The 17,995-nt window shown below is 35.2% G+C and overlaps 2 protein-coding genes across 2 annotated transcripts; both read right to left on the bottom strand.

Moving 5' to 3' along the window:
- Positions 1-277: 277 nt before the first annotated feature.
- On the bottom strand, positions 278-6,913 carry LOC131951799 (V-type proton ATPase subunit E 1). The gene is made up of 9 exons (XM_059314198.1): positions 6,757-6,913; positions 3,774-3,839; positions 3,506-3,615; positions 3,308-3,374; positions 2,477-2,569; positions 2,320-2,388; positions 1,989-2,089; positions 1,784-1,871; positions 278-1,571 (listed from the first exon to the last, which is right to left on the bottom strand). The coding sequence occupies exons 1-9, from the start codon at positions 6,790-6,792 to the stop codon at positions 1,509-1,511; spliced, it is 693 nt and encodes a 230-aa protein (XP_059170181.1). The 5' UTR covers positions 6,793-6,913; the 3' UTR covers positions 278-1,508.
- A 3,922-nt stretch (positions 6,914-10,835) lies between these two features.
- LOC131951795 (uncharacterized) lies at positions 10,836-16,823 on the bottom strand. The gene is made up of 2 exons (XM_059314193.1): positions 16,647-16,823; positions 10,836-13,527 (listed from the first exon to the last, which is right to left on the bottom strand). The coding sequence occupies exon 2, from the start codon at positions 13,052-13,054 to the stop codon at positions 11,288-11,290; it is 1,767 nt and encodes a 588-aa protein (XP_059170176.1). The 5' UTR covers positions 13,055-13,527; positions 16,647-16,823; the 3' UTR covers positions 10,836-11,287.
- Positions 16,824-17,995: the final 1,172 nt, after the last annotated feature.

Here is a 17,995-nt window from a genome sequence, read left to right on the forward strand (position 1 = left end):
TATTCCTTCTTAAAATAATAAAAAGCCCCTCGCTTCCGATTTCATCTCCTCCGATACAGACATGATCTGCTGTCAACATTTTTAAGCTCTATTAACCCACCCCAATATTTTCCTTCATCAACATTTGTGACATAGCATAACTAATGTAGGTTTTTTTTTCCAAATGCTACAGAAGCAGTACTCAACCAAACCTATAAATGCAGTTCTACAAACAATATTTAAACACAAGAATAAAAACCACACTAGAAAAAACTGTAATCAGCAAAAAATTCACCCAACAGGTAAAACTTCTGGTTTATTGATATTTAATATATGATAAAATGATAAAGGTAATGAGCTAAATAAATATTAACAGGTAAACAAAGTACAGAATGAAGGACTTAAATGACAGGTCTTGGTCCAGCAATCTGTCCAGTACAATCACACAAACAATCATAAGAATCCAAAAATACATTCAATCACCAAATGGAAGAAATCAATGCCATGATAAATGATTTTAAAAAAAATACTCCTGACTAACATGAAGGTTGTACAATAATTGTGCAGTCTAAACACCATATGCAAGAAACAGTCCCAAAAAAAAACAAACACCATAGGCTGTACAGCTACAACTCTAGATTATCTTACCCTGACTACTACAGAACATGGACACACACCACTGGGTTACAAGTTTGCTCTAATTGTTGAATGATCACAGCCATGAATGATGAGGGTGGGGTGTTGAATGTAAGGGCTACATTCTCTACACCAGCAGTTATTGGAGTGCTATTGATTAAATGTCATCTGTGGTACAATATACAGTGAGGTAAACAAAACAAAAAATCTTTACAGATACCATTTTTACATACAGTGCTGCTAAAATGCACTTTTAATACACCATCCATTTTGTACAGAATGAAAAAAAAAAAGCCTTGCATAATGATATTTAGACAGGTTGCCAATATGATTATCACCAGGTAATCAAGAACTGGGTATGCCAAGGACCACCCAAGTTGTTACAAGGTTAAAATCATAAGGAGAAGCTTTAATACATGTCAGAACCAGATCCAAGTTGTTCTAGCTTAGCCGTAACTCAAAAGACCAGACACCAATCAATGCTTTCATCTCACACTGATCTATCCACACTATAACCAACCAAACCATGAACAAAAAATGTAGACATTCAACCCAAATAAATTTTATGAGCTCTGCTACTTACAATAACCTCTAGGACTTAATGTCATGGACACCCTCCACACTAGGAGATAAGCTCTACTTACAATAAAACATACAGACAAAAAGTTTTGATTCAAACAAGGTGAAATCTGTCTCCCCAATAATTATATTTTAGCTGACTGGATTACATTTGACTCATGATAAAAAATGACTAAACTATGGAATGTTTCTCTGAAAAAAATTGCTTGAGCAACTGATACAATGTTTACAGTAGAGCACAAGCAATGATTCTCAGGTTCTCCTAAGCTAAAATGGTCTGAACTGTTACATAAAATCTAACTCTGGCCGGCAGTTTAATCCTTGAATTTACGGTTGGGGTTAGGTCCAAATAATGTCTCTCTGAGTTCTGGTTGCATCTAGAAAAAGTAAGAAAGGAGATAACACATTAAAGAAATGCTAATACTAAAAGCAAAATATTTTTAAATAAATATAACAGATGAACAGCTTCTTCAGAAATACTAAAAGAAAAAAAAATTTACATGTGACAAAGTAGATACAGTAGTCACAGCGAGAGACATGTATGTAAAATAGAGGGAGATATATAACAAACAAATACAAGATAATTCACCTGTCGTGATATAAGCTTCAACCTTTCATTCATTGTGTTGTTAATTCTGATCTTGTCACCATGAGCTGAGACAATAACTCCACCAATACTATAAAAAAACATGAGGCAGATTGACTATAGTTTGTTTTGTAATAAAAAAACATGCATACAAAGTTGGTTACCTAAAAAATAAAAAAGCTTTTAAGTTTGCACTAAAGTTACTTACATCTCTGGAGCAAGGAAATTTTGATCATCAACAATAATCTTGACATCGTGTTTATCCTGAGTCAGCTTTCTATATCTTGTTATAACTTCTGGAATGATTTTCTAAAAGACAAAATAAATCAAACTTATAACAATGCTCTTTTAACACTGGAATTCATAGGTCTTTAATCCATTATCTAATTAAATGCAAGGTGGACCACTACAAAAATATGATAAACTGACATTTTATTTCATTATATTTCATCTAAGCTCCAACTGGTTAGATGTTAATAAAAACATATTACGAAAAAAAGATTAACAGAACCAAATATCTACAGACAAGAGGACCATACCTTCATTAAATCAACATCCTGGGGACGAACTTGAACAGTAACTTTAGGTTCCAGCAGAGCAGAAAGACCCTGAAATTTATTTTTGAATATTTATGAATACAAAGTTATACACACAAAACAATAGCTTTGAGAAAAACTTTTAAAAATATAATCCAACCTGAAGTGTCAGTTTAATCATGGTCTCCTGGTACTTCTGTGGGTCTTCATTCACTGTCTTGGTAGCCAGCTTCCTGGCGTCATCCAGAAGATCCTATAGCCAGGTAAAAAAACGTTATAGTTTATAGTTAAATATGGCTGGTATCCGCTTTCATCTAAAAACTGCTGAATTTACTTTTTTTTAAAAAAAAATCATGTTCCACCCAGAATAAAAATACATATTAGTACAAGCATAACTTTAGCTGTAACAAGATTACTGTGTTCCCTTTAACAGTCTGTGCTACAACAAACTTAAACTACCAAGGATTCTTTGCTTTCCCATGCTCACAAGGTACTGGATTAGTATACACTAGACCAGCAGTAGACTAAATGTTAATGAACAAAAGTTATTTTCAGTTAGTGATTATACTTTCCTACATAATGTTGAATGTATAATTTCCAATTACAAATGACAAAAAGAACATTTAAAAACTTCTTCCTGTTCTTTAAATGAAAGTTTCTTAAAATTGCGATCATTTTTAAAGCCAACCTCAGCAGCAAACCTTCCACATTAACATATTGTAAGCACAAAAAGAAGCCGAAACAAAATCCTGAAGGAAATAACCACCATCCCCCACTAAATATTCATTTTGATAAATGCTATTTTAAAATTGCTCCTGTCCACTCATCTTCTGTCGATTAAGCTGAACAAGATATGTAATGTTTGTAATTTTGAGGATCAATTCTGAAAATGGGGGTACTGTCTGCATGCGTGGTTTGTACAGGGCGGCTTTAACACATGGTCTAGTATAGACCAGCTTTTAACACTAAAATAAATGGGGCCCACACTTACATTGAGCAGCTCCTCCTTTCTCTTCAGAATTTGAAGACGTGAATTGTTAAGAAGATTAGACTGCTGACTGGAATAAAGAAGTGATAAAGTGACAAGTAGACTACGCAGATGTCTGACATAAAGGCAATGGGAGAGAAATATCAAAACTAAAAGAAACCAAAACCAAATGTTAACAAAAATGAAGAATGTTTTAGTTACATTTTTTTCTGGAGTTCAACTTGTTTAATTTTCTTATCATAGAAATCCATAATTTTAGCCCTAGCAGTCTGTACTAATCGACCTTTCTCCAAATTAAACTCCTCCTCAGCCTGTAATACACAATTTTAAAATAGCAAAGAAAAAGAAATTGGCAGTAAACATTCAATACTCAAATTCAAAGCAAATTAATTCAATCAAGGCCTACAAAACCTTTGTAAATAAATATTTTCTCACTTAATAATATCACACCTATAAACAAAAATAATACCTTTGCATCAATTTCTTCAACTTTCTCAGAGGCTTCCTGGTCAATAAAAGCGATCATATGGGCAATCTAAAACGAAAAGACAACATAGTGATTAGTCACAAAAATATTAGGCGTAATGAGAATTTTGATAACACAAAATGCCTCAGCTTCTTTCCCAAGGTAGTTACAATTTTGTAGCAGGATGTTTTAATAATAGGTAGCAGGCCCAAACATGGTATTCCAACTGGTAATCAAAGACATGCAACCAAAAACAAATTGCAAGTAAAATACTGTAACCACAGCCGCGACATTAAAATAACACATTTCCCATTGCCATTAATAAAATTTAGGCAGATTCTAGCCGGAAAAAGATATGCATTTGCAATTGAGAGAAACTACTCCATTGGCAGCGATGTTTTCGATGGTACTGTGAAATTGTGCATGTGTGTTTATAAACAAACCACAGAACCCTAACTGTAACCTTTGCGCAGCTATAAAGGTCACTGTGCATGCACATCAGTCGACCAGATGGAGAACTGAGGCAAAACTTTTTCGGAGTAGTCAGTAAAATTTTACTAAAAAATGTGTAAATTATCTTCCTTTACTAGTCTGGCGCGTTGCTTAGATGGCTGGATTGACCTCTGACCCTGAAACGTCACGCGTCGTTTTTAGACGGTTTTTACGTTTATTTTAGGGGTCCTATCCACGACAAATGAAAAAACTGTTAATCTCGCAAATTCTCATCATTATTTTAATGCAGAATGCTAATAAAATGGATAATATGCCTTAGAATGCCAGAAAAAAATCGAAAGATTTGTTGTTGTAAATAATGAGAGGATTTCTAGTGGAGCGCTCTCCGTAAAAACTGAACCGCCGCTAAAAACGACTGACCTCCGGGGAAAACTGTTACTAGTCTGGCGCGTTGCTTAGATGGCTGGATTGACCTCTGACCCTGAAACGTCACGCGTCGTTTTTAGACGGTTTTTACGTTTATTTTAGGGGTCCTATCCACGACAAATGAAAAAACTGTTAATCTCGCAAATTCTCATCATTATTTTAATGCAGAATGCTAATAAAATGGATAATATGCCTTAGAATGCCAGAAAAAATCGAAAGATTTGTTGTTGTAAATAATGAGAGGATTTCTAGTGGAGCGCTCTCCGTAAAAACTGAACCGCCGCTAAAAACGACTGACCTCCGGGGAAAACGGCCCGACCTCCTCTAAATTAATATATAATTGAGATATTTACCTTGTATATTTACATTATTATTGATTCTGGTTTCCAAAATCTTATCCCAAAATGAGGTACCCACGCTGACATTTCTATCCGCTATTTTTAGTATCATGACGTCATTGCTACGCTAGTTGCCAGACTGAAACAACTAGTTTTAGTTTTTTACGGAATGAACTGTTAAGTCTAGTATTTTAATTATAATTCAATTGTAGCATGTGTGGAAAAAGTAAAATTATGGACATTATTGTTGTATTAGTAATTTTATTAGTATATTGATTTTTTCTTCACTGTGGGCCGACAGTTGCTGCATTCGTGACCGGTGGTTAACCTCGTCAACGCTGCGTGGCCTATTCGTTTATATAATCAGTGATGCTCGTTCAGTGGCCTTTTTCAGAGCTAGGCCTAATTACGGGCGATTTTTAGACTTAATTGATCGGCCGTTAGCCCTTTTCATTGCTGCGTATTTTTAAAAAATGCTCGTTCAGCTGCCTTTTTTTTTTGGCGCTAAATAATCTGTTTACGGTCATTTTAAGCGTTTATTTATTTATTTTTTTAAGCTAGACGTAGATCTAGTTAAATTTTTTTTTTATACAGCTGGCTGTCTAGCATGCCTGATATGTGAACTTTAAAAAAAAAAATGACCGAACTTAAAAAAAAAAAATGACCAGAAGTAGGGAAGTAGGTCTGTTATTCAATTTGCTTGAAGAAGGGGGGGGGGGGAGAGAGAGAAGTGAAGACACCGACCATCTCGTGTACGCGTGTTCATTCTATGACGTGTACTATAGGTCACGGTGACCCCGCGACCGTGGTGGGATTTTTCATCCACAGGATAGTAAACGTAAGCAAGCAATCACGCGAGTGACGATGTTTGGAGGATTTTATGTTAAAAAAATAATCACATACGTCATGTTTTCAAGATGAAAAAAAAAAAAGACACTAATACCATGTATGAACCTCAGCTGCCACGCTGTTGACTCAATACAATGTGAAATGAGTGTAAAATGTATTTGTATTTATAAACTATCATAACTATTACTATCATATTATTTTAAGCATATTTATTATTTAAAATTAGAATTTGAAATAAAAATATTTATTATGGTCATTTGATTTATGCAGGTGTTCATTACTTCATAAAATGGTATGAATATCATGTGGAGTAGAATTTAATAAATAATAAAATAACTAGATCTAGTTTTATTATCAACGAGTTGCTTTTTGTTATTTTCCGGTGAGTAAATTACCTAAGCTGACGCAATTACCATGGCGGGAATTAAAAGCTCGTGCACACAAGTCCACGACGTCATGTTATGCCGGTCGAGGGCCAAGAATGCTGTTTTGTCATTCATTTTCCATTTTTGATTAATTTTCAAATTCTCTATTTTCTCGTCAACCGAGTAAGCTAGATATTTAAATGAGGTGTCAAATGTTCTCTTAAGGGGTAAGGAAGTTAATAGTGTATTTGAAATAACAGAATATTTTATTTTAAAAAATCCATAATTCAACCTATCCTTTACTCAACTTTACTGAAACAGGAATTCAACATAATCTAGATTATTATCGTAAGTCAAGTTTGGAGCCTAGACTAGATCTAGTAGCCTAGAGTAGGCTGTAGAGTAGGGGACTAGACTATGGGATACACTAAGAAATTACACTTCAATGGTGACACTGACAGCTGAGCAGTCTGCTTAGCTTGGCAGAGCACTATTCAGGTCGCTACAAATTTTTGTAAAAAAAATACATTTCACAGATAATACATTTCTTCATACCTGCCCCTGGACTTCTGCATCACTCATTCCAGCCATTTTTTTTTCAAGAATGTATTAAAGTAACAGAACTGTAGAAATTCAAGGTGCCCGTTGGCTTCACTATGTCTTTCCAAGTTCTTCCTGAGCTCACAAGACTCACGGAAGTTGAAATCTTGTGATCATCAACATTGCCAGATTTTTACATATAATAATAACTATGTTCGCTGCCATTTATACACAAATAATTGCATAATTTTATAGCGAAGACATTTAACACAAAAAGACTATAGATCTTAAAAATAAAATTAACAAAAACATTTTTTTTACTATCGGTGTTGTTAAATCTATTTAAAATTTAGTATCTGCATTAATTTTGTGAATATAAATAAGAGTTCAATCTGACATATGCAGAAGTATATTATTAGCACTAATGTTTTTTTCCAACGTCCGGTTGGCTTAATCTATTTTTAGTCTTAAAATTAAAATATTATTTTAATATTTTTTAAACTTTGGGTATCATTAATGCTAGCGAAATTAGTTTTAAATTTTAAAAATGACTAATTCGCTAATTGAATTTATTTTGTACAATGTCGCAAATAACTGGGACGGTCAAATTCAGTAGTCACAAATAGTTAAAAAGGTAAAATTTGTCATGAATGCGATTAGGTGCATGGTTTAGGGTTATGCCTATGACTATATTTTGTATAAATTAAAGTACCCATACTGGATAAAAATCCGTTTTCAATGACATTTTTCGTTTCCGGTTAAATTAAATTTAGGTGGTGATTTTGTTTTGGTTTTAGTTTAGAGAAAATAGACAGTACTATCAACCTAGCGCCCGTTGTATCCTTCCTCAACGGGCCATTTTTCTGGTAATTTAATTATTAACAGAGGACAAAGTCGACAAGCTCACAGAGCAGCTTGCGGCTCAGCTGACTCATTTCACACATAATGAAACCCAATTGTCATCTGGTCGCTAAGCAACCCGCCAGCGTCCGGGGGCGGAAACTTAGTAATTTCTCCAGAGACGCCAGTTGTGGTTGATCCAGGGTCTCGGCCATCATGGTGGGAAAAAAAGACCCTGGAATGGATCGGTGGGTCTCGCTTGAAACCAAAGTTTAAATTGTATGGAAAGGGCTATGATCTCTCCGCGGGCGCGGACGGTCAGGGAAAAGTGATGTGAATATGCGAGTGCTCTGAATAATTTGCCACAAATACGTCCGCACTTCTGTGTTAAATAAAATATATAAAATTAATAATTTTATGGCTACTATAGTGGGTGTTAAATAAAATATAGCCCATTATCTAATCGTTTCATAGACTATTAATGGTAAAATGTTACTGGGCTATGAGTTAATTAATTAATTATTATTAATTAATAATTTTATGGCTACTATAGTAGGCAGCCTCCGCAGGGGTGGGGGGGGGGGGGGAGGAGACTGTATGTTGAGGAGTCCAACTGGGTCCGTAGCCTACTTGGGTGTTAAATAAAATATAGCCCATTATCTAATCGTTTCATAGACTATTAATGGTAAAATGTTACTGGGCTATGAGTTAACGTGTGCGATGAAGTCGAGGTCCGTTCAGGCAGTTCTGAGTGACCACTGTATTTGAATTTAAATATCAATGGTCACCGATGGCTCGCTGGCGTGAGGTCCTGCATAGCACAAGTAACTTCGATTAAATAAACCTTAGGGCATATATTATGCCGGTCCCAATGATGATTAGTGAGATAAAATTAATATTTTTATGGCTATTATAGTAGGCAGCCTCCGCAGGGGTGGGGGGGGGGAGGGGGAGACTGTAGGCCTAGGAGTCCAACTGGGTCGGTACTTGGGTGTTAAATAAAATATAGCCCATTATCTAATCGTTTCATAGACTATTAATGGTAAAATTTTACTGGGCTATGAGTTAACGTGTGCGATGAAGTCGAGGTCCGTTCAGGCAGTTCTGAGTGACCACTGTATTTGAATTTAAATATCAATGATCACCGATGGCTCGCTGGCGTGAGGTCCTGCATAGCACAAGTAACTTCGATTAAATAAACCTTAGGGCATATATTATGCCGGTCCCAAGGATGGTTAGTGAAATAAAATTAATATTTTTATGGCTATTATAGTAGGCAGCCTCCGCAGGGGTGGGGGGGGGGGGGGGAGACTGTAGGTTGAGGAGTCCAACTGGGTCGGTACTTGGGTGTTAAATAAAATATAGCCCATTATCTAATCGTTTCATAGACTAATGGTAAAATGTTACTGGGCTATGAGTTAACGTGTGCGATGCAGTCGAGGTCCGTTCAGGCAGTTCTGAGTGATCACTGTATTTGAATTTAAATATCAATGGTCACCGATGGCTCGCTGGCGTGAGGTCCTGCATAGCACAAGTAACTTCGATTAAATAAACCTTAGGGCATATATTATGCCGGTCTCAAGGATGGTTAGTGAGATAAAATTAATATTTTTATGGCTATTATAGTAGGCAGCCTCCACAGGGGTGGGGGGGGGGGGGGGGAGACTGTAGGTTTAGTAGTCCAACTGGGTCCGTACTTGGGTGTAGCCCATTATCTAATCGTTTCATAGACTATTAATGGTAAAATGTTACCGGGCTATGAGTTACCTTGTGGGAAGCAGTCGAGGTCCGTTCAGGCAGTTCTGAGTGACCACTGTATTTGAATTTAAATATCAATGATCACCGATGGCTCGCTGGCGTGAGGTCCTGCATAGCACAAGTAACTTCGATTAAATAAACCTTAGGGCATATATTATGCCGGTCCCAAGGATGGTTAGTGAAATAAAATTAATATTTTTATGGCTATTATAGTAGGCAGCCTCCGCAGGGGTGGGGGGGGGGGGGGGGAGACTGTAGGTCGAGGAGTCCAACTGGGTCGGTAATAGTGGTAAAAACAAATAGGGATTAGCCCATAACTTAGTAGCTACATGGAAGAACTGAAAATATACTAAAATTTATGAGCTGCCTCGAGCGCCAACCAAAGTGGGGGCGCCAGAAGGGGTGGAGAAATTTTTTAAAGCTGATTCTATGCTGCTGTTTTTATTATAAACAGTCTAAGCTGAGAAAAGTAACGGTTACAAGCCTTTACATACTTATTTAACTATTTTCTACTTTGATAGTGTAATTATAAATCATATACCCTTTAGAAACAGTTACCGGCAAAAAAGCGCTTTTCCAGCTTTTTCGAGAACAAAAATCGAAAATATTTGTTCTGGATTTGTTTTAACACCAAGAAAATAAAATAATTGTATTAACGCGTATTGTGTAACAGTAAAGTTTTAAAAAGTAAGGTGGTCGATCGTGGCGCGCTTTTTCGCAAATGTAAATGGGAAGTTTTTCAAAATACAGGTGGTTAAATTATAAGTAGACTACCATTTACAGCTTTCTTCATAATTTTTCTTATAGGACTACCTGCCTGCAACCTCAGACAAGCTTAAGAGATAATAGCGGGTAAAAAAAAAAAGAGGTCAAGATTTGTATGGCCACTCTTTCCCCCCCCCCCCCCCTCCCCAAATGACTTAGTAATTGAGAAATCGGGTTTCTTCAACGATCCAGCAAAAAAACATCATTCCACAGTGTAGACCCGTCCAGACGTTTTAAAGTCTGAAATTCACTTTTCTAAATGCAAGACTTTTTCCAGACTGCGTACGAACCCTGTTAAACAATGTTTAGTAGTAGAAATATTTAGCTGGAACACTTAAAAAATAACTAGTTTTACAAAATGATTAATAAAGCAGTATTTAACACGCAAATAAAATAAAACTATCCAAATTTAAAACATTCTGTATAAAAAAATAAAAGAATACGCCAAATAAAGTATGGTTTACAGTACTTCCGGTGGATTCCTGAAGTGTGTGACAGACTTAGTCATTGTTTTACTGTTTTTACTGCTATACGGATTTACGGATTAATACTGACGCTAAACTAAGGTTTTACCAAGAAACATATGAACCATACTTCATCTTGGATTGGTAGCTCTAAAGAGCATTCTATACCTACTATATATATATATATATATATATATATCTTGGTCATTAATGGCATAAAACTAGTTTTTAAACACAAATGTTTAACAAATTAAGCCGAGAAAAAAAAACATTTATTTTATTTAATCAACAACTACATATGCTGATGGTGAGAAGCATAGTTGGATTGAAGAAAAGCACTAAATACATTTTTGTTTTGTTTAACAAGTTGGAAATACAGGCGATTACATTTTACATCCACATGCTTTTTGTTTAAAAATTGCTTTACTTTCATTCAAAGCCGCTTGAAGCATCCTTAACAATGTTGTAAAGGACAAAATAATGGTCTCGTAGTTCAAAGATTCAAAGTTATAGGATTGATTGGGGTATTTAATTAATTATCTGAAATGGACTGGCTAAAAGCAACGTAGAAATATGTGGGAGACAATTATTTCAACATTATTTTTTTTAAATATAAAAGAATATATTTACTTCAATAGGTGTCGATGTGTGTGTATATGTGTGTATGAGAAACATTATTTTTGTGTTTCATATAGATGTTGAACTGTACAACTTGACTGTTACGAATCGTCCTCAACCTCGCTGAGAACAGCTGTGGGTAGTATGACTGGAGCAATATTGGAACATTTTGCTTCCATGCTCAAGTACTTCACCACTTGAAAGTGACGATGAATTTTTTTTACATGATCGTCAGGCGAACCGGAATTCGGATGCTTTCCGAAAATGAGAAGTTTCCCTGCGTAAGCAAACGCACCGTACACCTCTCTATCCGATTCCCAGAGCGCTTTAACAAAATAAAAATCGAACACGCAGCTGTATGGACAATAATCTATTAGCCACAGACTGCCGTCTTTCATTAAAACGTAATGAAATATATCATTCCTAAAGCTAGTCAAATTTTCAGCGGATCCTTGGAGCCGAGTGATTTTTTCTGCGGATTTGGAGCAGAGATCAAATTTAATGACGCAAGTCGTAAAAATGCCCTCAAAATCATCTGCATAAAAAAACAAAATATAGTTTTCTAGACTCATTGCATGAGCAACATGCGGCAGATTTCTAATCGCTATTCCCCTAGTCACAATTTCAATCGATTTTGAATTGATGGATTTTAAAATATAATCTTCTTGGTTGTAACAGTGTATTAAATCTCTTTGTGAAAAAAACAAACAATCTTTTATCTCCATCTTCATCACAAAATTCCACTTGTTTTCCCGAAAGACAGCAATACTCAATTCTTCATTGGGAGAGGAAAGTTGTTTGCCTATAGCATACAGTTCACCCTGAACGGTGGTGAACTGAACACAGTCTTGCAACAAATCGCTTCTTGTAATGGTGTACATCTTCTCATCGTGTGCACTTATAAATTTAAAGTTTCCTCCGTCAACTGCAAAGACTCCACCATGTGTGTACCCACTACAAGCTCTGTGTAGAGCAGCGCTGGGCCAATGACCTTGTCTAAAATTCTTCACGTGATATAGTATAGCTTTGACAATTATTTCTCTTGCATCTTTATTTGTGGATATCACGTCCATCTTGTAAACGCGCGTTAAAAGTGCATGACTTACAAGGCATGTCCGGACGTACCGTAACAGTTTAGGAAGTTTTGCTTTCCTCGAACATTGCGGACAGTCTTGGGGTTGCGTGGTGTCTGTAGCAACCTGTCCCACAGAGTTCGGTCCTTTCTCGCTGTTAACACCATCCCCGTTGGTTTCGACTAACTCACTCGTCGCTTTAGGGGCATGATTGACCCACCGAATCACCGCGTCAAGAACCACGTCTTCGTTTTTGACGTTGAGTTTGTGACTTGTTATCAGACCGCGTACTATAGAGAAACTCAGCTCAAGAAATGTTGATGTAAGACTAGTTTGTTCAAAGTTTTCTGTCATGAATATTCGAATCTGACGGAGAACGTTGTTTGATTCTAAAATGGTTGCATTTTTGTAAATGCTTTCCCATGTGTCCATATTAATAGCATCAATAGCAAATTTTTCACACAATTTCAATACAATTTTTATTTTAAAAAAACTAGCTGCCCTCCAGATATCAAAATAATTGTCGGTAGTTAAAATAATATCGCCGGTATAAAGACATTTTAAAATTGACTCAAACACATCAAAAGGGATATTTTGTAAAGAAACATGCGCGTTTCTTCTTTCATTTGTTGATGTAAATATATCCTTGAAAAATTCCGAAAAAGCTGCAAGGATAAATGTATGGCATTTGATAGATTTACCATCAATTTCCACATTGACATCATATAATAATTCGTCAGTCCATGCATTGCCTATACAATAAAGTAAGTCGGAACAGAGACTTTGCCGGTCCATATTTTAAAAAATGCTGCAGAAAGTTATATCGGTAATTTTTTTTGCAATACTCTAAATACTTTCAAATAAACAACAGACTATTGATACCATGAGGATAATATTATCAAATTATACGACGTTATTGGCCATCTATCGCCGACAAGACAGTTTTGAAAACTTTTTCAATCGTGATAGGCTGTAAAAAGCTATATGATACACATCAATAAGTTAAGATGTTGTTGGAAGACTGGTAACTTGATCAAATAGATTTTACGTCTTTAGTTCAGCTATCTTTTCCGACTGTGATGACACATCTGATGCGGTTTTCGAGATTTATATTATTCAAATTAGAAGATGTTGTCATACTCAATGCTTTGTTGCTCTATATACACGCAGGTTCGGAAGTTAAGCATTGGCTCGATGTTTTTGTTTTTCGTGCGTGCAGCTTAATCTGGAGTTTCCTTCCCTTAAAGCTGACTGTGCGATCTTGTTGCCTGAATTTAAAAAAAAAAAATGACATTCTTTTAACATTTGAATCACAGTCTGATTTAGCTTTAAAAAACCAATTGCTTTATAATAAGAGAACATCCATTGCAGGGGCGGAACTACAGTGCCGCCAGACCCCGCAATGCGGGGGGGGGGGGGGGCATGCAGTTTAGGGGCCCGCAGCCAACCATAATCAATTTTTTTTATAGTTAAAAAAATAATTTTCTTGTAAAAAACAAACAGATCTACTACAGTAGTAATGTTCTACATTCGCTAACACACGCTGTTTCGTAAAGGAAAAAATATATAGGCTACATGAGTTGAAGTGTAAAAGGCAAATGTTCAAACCACTTCCATGACTTATTTCCCTTTTTTAAAAAGTTAAATATGTGTGACCTTAAGAAACGTATAATAGATTTGCACTATACAATTAAAAAGCAATTACTTCTCTAAATTATTATTTTTTAAAAAAAAATACGCAATAAGAATGACATAGTGTAAAAAGGAAATGTATTCAAAACTAATAATAATAAACACACAAATAAACATAAAAATAAACATAAGGCGAGAAACCATTTCACTTTTAAAGCTTTCATGCTTCATATTCTTTTGACCGACTTGTAAATTAGGAAGCATTATATCAGAAATTAAAACAAAGAATTTGAAAACAGGCTGATCGCACTCACACAGATGTGTTGTTGTAACATGCTTTAATTAAAAATAACAACTACGATATTTTAATTTATCAAATTTCGAACAAGCCCGTATTGAGTATTCTATGTTCGTATTTTCGTATTTTGTTTATATATATATATATATATATATATATATATATATATATATATATATGACACAGGCATAACAAGGGTGTTTGAACCGTCTCTCCCGTATCAATTTACGACACAGGCATATGTTGTTTGAATCACCCATTTCCTATCTCTTTATGATATTATTCAACATAGTATTTTAGACCACCCCTCCCCTATCCACTAGACTCTAGAGAAGTGGTTCCCAAACTTTTTCGAGTGTCGACCCCCTTTTACAAAAAGTAAGTGACCCGCGACCCCCATGGAATTAAAACGTCGAAATTAGTAATGAAATTTATAAGACCTAAAGTAAGATTTTTTCGTAGACTTTCAAAATGAATTATTCTTGATAACCGTTTTAATAAGATGAGTAAAATTTCAACATTTGCAGGTTAGTTTTGTTAACGCCTATCTCATGTCATTCTCAACATTTAATTTATTTTTTAATTAACTTGTTTTGTTTTTAATTGGAAAAGTGTTGAACAATCTATTCTCGCAAAGATATGTAGACATAAAAGGAACTAAAACTCGAAAGGCAATCAATTTCACGTTTGGGTATAAATGGTACTTACTATACCAAAAAATGTGAGCAGTTTTTCATACGAAGCGGAGTCATACCGCACATTTAAGATTTCATCTTGTAATTCATTGGGAATGCTGGCGACATCAAGGGACGCAGAGAATGCGTTACGTGACAATGCAGTTTCTTCTTTCAACTCAGGACAAATAACGCCGCGGTTCTTTTCCTAGAGATTAAGATGCCCAGAAATTTACGGACATGTCTATTATTAGCCGCTGAATAGTATTATTAGACAGAGCTATTTGTTGCATCTTTACTGCACTGGAATCCCCGACAATTAATTTCACCATCTTCAACATGCAGTGTTTGATGAGATTTTATCTTATTGTGTTGTTTTTACTCGGCGATTTCTAATGCGACTTCATTTGATGCTTGCACTAATGCTGTGTTTCCTTGAAGAAAACTTCGTCTTCGATTAAGTCTCTGACGTTTGCAATTAGCTTCATGCCGACGAAAGAATTCCATATCTTTTTCGGTGTGTTCAGAATGACTCGTCTCAAAATGAAGTTAAAGTTTTGAAGGTTACATAGACTTATGGCTGAGAAAAACTTTGCACAGTACGCATTGTTTTTCTCTATTTTATTTCCTGCGTCGTAGTAAAGCCGAATTTAAGATATTCTTCTAAATATATATTTTTTTCATTTCTAGGGTTTAGTCTACCAGTTTGCGACCCCCTAGAAAGCCCTTCGCAACTCCCCTAGGGGTCGCAACCCCTAGTTTGGGAACCCATGTTCTAGAGTGCTTTTTGGACGTCCCTTCCACCCCGACGTAGGCGTCTACACCTGTTTAATAGACGTCTTAAAACTTACTCCCCATTTAATAACTTTAGAAGTCTCAAAAGTTCCTTCCCTTTTAATAACTTTAGAAGTCTCAAAAGTTCCTTCCCTTTTAATAACTTAAGAACGTCTCAAAAGTTCCTTCCCTTTTATTAACTCTAGAACGTCTCAAAATTTACTCCTTGTTTAATAACTTTAGAACGTCTCAAAACTTACTTCCCTTTTAATAACTCAAGAACGTCTCAAAACTTACTTCCCTATTAATATCGCTAGAACATGACATATTGGGTATGTGGACCTTATTGCTAGAAATCAGTATTATGATGTCTTCTTTTCGAAAAGGTCAGTGAATACAATATAATATGCATTTTATTATATTAAAAATGTAATAAAAAAGAATGTGTTTAAAAGCAAATAAAATTAAAATTATAAATCTCTAATTGCGGGGGTGACACCATGCCTTGAGCGTGCTAACAATAGAGAAAACAATGTTACATCCAACTGTATAATTAACAGACTATAGATAAACATCGTTCCTATAATTACATTCCCTTAAAATCAGCAATAGATTAATTACAACGATTATTGCAGAACTTTATTGTCACATGAACCCCTTAATGTTTGCGAAATTTGTGTAAGACTTTATCCTTTTGCGTGCCGTTAGTCTATTGTTACGCTTTGCTACAATCGGAAAAAGCTGATAAGAAAGTATAACATTTTGGTAACATTTTTTTTTTCATACACCAAACGATTGAGAGCGGTGGACACGGGAGGGTAGGGTAAGGTGAAGGTTTATGTAAGCGATTGGGGTTAGGGTTAGGCTAAAGTGTAAGGTCATTTCAGAAGGTCTCAAAATTTGTGAAGATATGTGAAGATTAACGAAGAGGTGGGGTGTTACAAGATCTAGATCTACCGATTTGATAAGTAATAATAGTATTGGATCGTGCTTTCTTAAATGAACTTACATTATCCCAAGCTATCCTTACATAAAAACACTTGAATAAAAAGCGTGTACATTTGCCACACCCAAGGTAGCGTCGGGTATAGCCTTCAACGAAAATGTAAGGACTTCACATTTTGGATGTTTTTTAAAAAATTACATTTGTTTATAGTCTATGTATGTTTAAACTACAAAGCGGATGTGTTCATTCGTTCTGCATCAAAATTAGCGCGTTTCTTTGGTGCGTAACTTTAATTAAATTTCAAATTAAAAACGAACAGAGCTTAAGTGTAAAAAGTATGGAAATAAAAGATAGATCTTGAATGTTCCAGAAAATATTTTTAAACATGTGGTTATAAAATCTTCATTGTAAGGGTTTTACTGAACCTAACAATCGGACCTTATTAAAAAAAAAGCCAAACCCAATTTATTTTTTTCATTTTCTCACTAAAACATAAACAAAAACATGAAATAACCCGGTAATGTAATTTAAAAAGTTTAAACAATTTAATTCATTTTTAAAAATTGATCGGCAAAGTTTTGAGTACAATTTACCAGTACGTGGGTTTATCAGAAACACCGGAGGAAGTCCTAAAGAGCTAAGCAATGTTTGTCTTACTATACTAAAACCTCAGTTAAAATATAAGCATAATACAAATAAAACATTAAACAAAAAAAAATTATTTTTAAGTTCTCTAAAATAAAAACTTATGATTATGATGATTTTTAATATTTAATTTATGCAATTCTTAAGGCTTTTTAATACCGTTATGAATCAAAATGGACTAAAACACAATTTTTATCCATGTCATAATAATGAAATGCAATTTCTCAAACTCGTTTGGATCTATTGTGAGTGAGTGAATCATTCATCATTCATTTTTCCTTTGCTGCCCTCGGGTGGTGACACCTAGGCAAAAAATAGCAAAATATATATAGAAAAATTCCACTTAATTAAGTGATTAATTCGAGTGTTAAATAGTCTTTTAAGTGGTGCAAATCGAAAGTTCGAGGGGAAGGGAGTGCAAATCGAAAGTTTGAGGGTGGGGTGCAAATCGAAAATTGAAAGTTTGTCCCAGGGAAGGGTCGCTACGCCTCTGGGGGGTGACACCATTAAGTGCCGCATCGGGTGACACCCGAACTCGCAATCTTGTTCGTATCTCTCTCTCTCCCCTCTCTCTCTCTCTCTATCTCTATGTGTGCGTGCGTGTGTAAACACGATAACTTGAGTACGGTTATAGCTAGGTTGATGAAATTTTATATATAAGTGTTATATCAAATTTGTGGATGTGTATCGAATTTTGTGCGATTTCCAATAACAGGAAGTGGAACTTTTTCTACTTTCAATTTTTCAAAAACCTATAACTTGAGTGC

This window comes from Physella acuta, unplaced genomic scaffold (genome assembly GCF_028476545.2).
Source record: "Physella acuta isolate Inbredline_101_S28 unplaced genomic scaffold, ASM2847654v3 ptg000829l, whole genome shotgun sequence".
NCBI classification, from domain to species: domain Eukaryota; kingdom Metazoa; phylum Mollusca; class Gastropoda; family Physidae; genus Physella; species Physella acuta.